At 39.6% G+C, this 4,316-nt stretch overlaps 1 protein-coding gene across 1 annotated transcript in view; it reads left to right on the top strand.

Moving 5' to 3' along the window:
* Nucleotides 1-273: 273 nt before the first annotated feature.
* Nucleotides 274-4,316, top strand: part of LOC124142896 (4-coumarate--CoA ligase-like) — a 21,051-nt gene continuing 17,008 nt past the window's right edge. Inside the window, exons 1-2 of the mRNA XM_046511590.2 lie at nt 274-533; nt 4,155-4,316. The exon at nt 4,155-4,316 is cut by the window's right edge and continues 168 nt beyond it. Coding sequence (XP_046367546.2) covers nt 4,203-4,316 — 114 coding nt within the window. The 5' untranslated portion in view covers nt 274-533; nt 4,155-4,202. The remainder of the gene's footprint in view (nt 534-4,154) is intronic.

Genomic DNA, 4,316 nt, shown 5'->3' with positions numbered 1-4,316 from the left:
TTCCTATCGACTGCGTCTCGGCGTCAGGGACCGGCGTAAGCGACCTGCAGGAGGGCGTGGTATTTTGGTCTCTTTTTTAAGAAATATTATATTTTAGCTCTGATATGTATACCGTTTCCTGTGACATGAGATATAATAGGACATGCAATCTTGTTAAGTTTATCGCTGACAGCCTTGGTGCCATGGCAAGAAATAGAAGACAAGTTAGTGAACAAATAGTTTGTACTGTGTGAACACCTGATATCGGATACATGTCCGTCGCCTTGGCATACTTAAACGCTTGCCTGTGAGGTCAGTGCGTCGAACTAGGGCAGACAAGACTAATCATACTAAAACAAACCAACGATGAATACGCTTTGTCGGACATCAAGTGGCTAAGCAGCAATCCAACCTTCGTCACAACAGTTCACGTCAAGAGCCGACTAGGCGTCACGTGTACGATCAGCGCGTTCAATCAGAACTGCACACAGTCTGCACTGTGCCTGTGTTCAGAAAGTAATATAGCGGAAAGCAGGCCCGGGAGTTGAATACAGGTCAGTCCTCTGTCCCATATGTTTTATCAAGCTAAGGAATACTGCTACTTCCATTCACCAAGTGCCTTCATCATATCACATTGCAAGTCTTGTAAGCTGTGAGTTGTTTCATATAAAGCCCATCCTTTGATCATTAACTCACCTATGTAACTATCTCCTGGGACTACAGTGTTGATCTGACTGAGGTTTAGACAACCCTGATCATCTACATAAGCGAAGACAAGTATATTGAGGCAGGAAAGGAGGAGGCTTGGAATTCTTAAAGGTGAAGGGAGTTATATATTTTCAATTCCTCACAGCAGTGGGGTGGGGGTTATTGACTCTCCTCTGCTCTGAGCTATGGAAACTGTCCCATGATCTGTGCAGCCAACTGGTGTAGTGTATTTCAAGTTGTGGTGTACAGCTTCGTATAGGGAGATCTGGTTACCATGCTGATTACTCCACTGACACATATTACTTGCTGTGCTCAAGATTGCCTGGATTGCGACGTTGTTGCGAATATCAGTTGTCCTAGATACATGTATTCTTCCCCACCCTTAAGGCGGGGAAGTATACGGGAAACGTTAATTTTGTAGCATGTATGTCGACATGTTGGTTTATTTGAAATTTCAAGCCACGCATTTACGGAAACAAAAAAAAACAAATCATGTACGTGGAATGTTGATGCTATTCTTTTCCAGCAAAAAGAGATACTTCAAAATCGTCTTTATGTAGTTAATTGATGCATCTGACAGTTTCTGGTCATTAGGTGACATTATTAAACCATTAATGTGTAATCCGATATCCTTTTTTCCTCAAGGACTAATTTTCTGATTTTCACGGTGTATACAAAAGAAGAACTGTGTTCCGGAGATCGTAAATAACAGCATAATAAAAATTATGTTCTGAATATGCTTATTCATGAACAACGACGACATCTCAATTTAAATGTAATAAGGCTGAATTCCACATTCTACATACCACACTTTTGATTGTTTGGATGCTCATGTTCACTGGAAATATGTGGAATAGTTATATTCCCTACTTTGAATTAACCCAGTCCCCCGTGTTTTTTAATCAGTGCACCGCACATAGCCACATGTGAAACGTTTGGTAGCAAAGTCAAAGCAAAATCGGAGTAGTGTGTCGGCGAATTTGCATCAAGGCTGTAGTATTTTTCAATCGTTTAATGGAATTCAATGTACAGCCGTAGCTCTGGTCACTCATATATTTTGTGTCCCATGGCTCAAATCTATTTGCGTCTGTACCGTGTTCCACTGACCTCGATAATCTGTTGGATGAAGGCACAGCTCTCTACAGTCACATAGTTAACACCGAAGGCTATGAGGGGTATTTAGGTCATAATCAGTTCCCAGCAGCCATTCCCCCAAACGATATTGTCTACATAACAGATCAGTTTTATGGCTCCGTCACAGGTGCTCCAAATATTGAAGCCGGGAAAACAAATTTGATAGAATCATTTCAAAAAGCAATATTGATATCTTTTAATGATGTCTCCATTGCAATTTTTACGGATTTTGATACGTATGCATTATTTGACTCTCATCAGCGGAATGGTTTGGGTCAGATTTATCCAAATGGACAAGCGGTTTTACTTCTGTTTAGTAGTATGAATGAATTGTTATGTTACATCTTAACAGTATATCAGGCGACTATGCTTGTCGTAAGAGGCGACAAACGGGATCGGATGGCCAGGCTTTGGTTGATGCATGGCATTGATCCCAATTGCGTGGATCGATGCTCATGATATTAATCACTGGATTGTCTGGTCCAGACTCGATTATTTACAGAACGCCGTCATATAGCTGGGATATTGTGAGTGCGGCGTTAAACGACAAACCAATCAATCATCATCATATGAACTCAAACCAGTCATTGTTACAAGTAAACCACATTCCACAACAGTTACTGACACTGGATAAAAAAACAGTACATAGAAAAAAAACAAGTAACTCAACTCATCATGATCACAATAACCATTCTTTGAAAGAAAGAAATACAAAAAAGAAACTGACCAAAAAACGTAAAACAAGAGATGAGGAATCTCCGTTATTGATTAGTCCCGGTATTGAAATGTTCTCCAACTACGTGATAATATTTTGAGTTGTGACAAATAGACCTTATCTAGTATGACTTTTTTGCCATATGGAGCCCTTAGTATTTTCATTTACATTATTATAACCAAATGCCAAGTGTAAAAAGAATGTGATCTATTATTTGAGCATGTGCATCTGCCAATGTTGTTGGCAGTTTTGATACTATTTCCACATATTTACATTTGTGCCAGAAATTGCTTCCGTTTCCTTCGATCTACTTTTTAAATAAAGACCCAGGTTAGAATAGGTCTTCAGCAACCTATGCTTGCCGTAAGAGGCGACGAACATGATTGGGTAGTCAGGCTCGCCGATTTGGTCGATGCATAACATCATATTCCAATTGCGTAGTTCGATGCTCTTGGTGTCAACCACTGGATGATCTGGTCCAGACTGGATTATTTACAGACCGCCGTCATGTGGCTGGAATACTGCTGAATGCGGCGTTAAACAAGAAACTATTTTTAAATAGACCTACCCTATGCAAATGTATCAACTGTACTGCCCAATACTCAAAATAAATTGTAAAACTTTCCACAACAGCGTTGTGTTATTTGTGGTTAATATAATTATGCTTCATCATGCCTTTCAGTAACATCATAATTATGCGTTTGTGAGGCATCAAATATGGCGGGAAACTTTGATGCTCTGCATCAATGTTTTCTTGGTCAATTTCGCAGAGAGAAAAATGGTCCATGCACACGAAGTCGGACACGGGTAAGTTGATCCCTCTGATCGACTTCGTGAGATTCGGGCAAATAAAGGCTTAGCGGTACAATAGACCATGTCGCATGTTGTTGTAAGCCGTTACCTTGTGGCATTTCTGATTTGTATTTACCATTTTATATATCATTATCAATTCACAGTCATGCTCACAAATACATAGATATATATGCGGTTGACTTTATGGGATACATATAATCTATCACTAAATACACCACACTTAATTTTCTAAATCTAGATGTATGGCACGTGAAGCTGATCTTGCGAAAAATGCAATTTCCAATTTTCCAGCAGCAAGGTCCTTAATCTTCAAACGTGGATCCAGATTCACCTGCAGATACTGTATCTGACGTTGTAACGCATCTAACGGTCTCCGGAGGCCTAAACCATGCGTTATATCATCTGAAAGAGCAGCGTATATTATCTAAACTTTTTCGAACAAATCCGTCTTCCGCAACATAGATCCCCTTTTGATCCCAATTGTGGATATATTGTCATCATGTTTCTTGGTGCCATAAATGTGAATGAATGTTGGAAGAGTGAAAACATTCTGACATGAGCTTTTGTGTTTCCTCTTCCAAGCTTAAGTTGGAAACTTGTAATTCAGGATTGATTTTTAAATGTTTTGGCTTCTCATCTTCCAGGACAAGATTAGGAAAAATGGAATACGGAAAGGATATTAACTTTGGAAGAATTCCATCTTTTATAATTGTTCAACGCATTGTTTAATCATGGCAGTGCTACCACATCTTAAACAAACTACGATTATACATAAAATTCCGCCTAATATTTGTCATTTTTTCAGGAACATATATCTTATATCACGGAAGTTTCTAGACTGCTGCAATTCAAGATGGCTACCAAAACGGTGCTGGCCCAAATAAAACGAACTCTTTGTGAAGGACATGCGCGATATTTGTGCAGATCCCTCTCAGCTCGTGCTCAACATATGCGTTGCATCAGCAGT

The sequence above is a fragment of the Haliotis rufescens genome, unplaced genomic scaffold, assembly GCF_023055435.1.
Source record: "Haliotis rufescens isolate VD_foot unplaced genomic scaffold, xgHalRufe1.0.p SCAF_6, whole genome shotgun sequence".
In the NCBI taxonomy this organism is placed as follows: Eukaryota; Metazoa; Mollusca; class Gastropoda; order Lepetellida; family Haliotidae; genus Haliotis; species Haliotis rufescens.
Note: the sequence above shows the minus strand (reverse complement) of the source record. Positions and strands in the feature narration are given on the sequence as shown.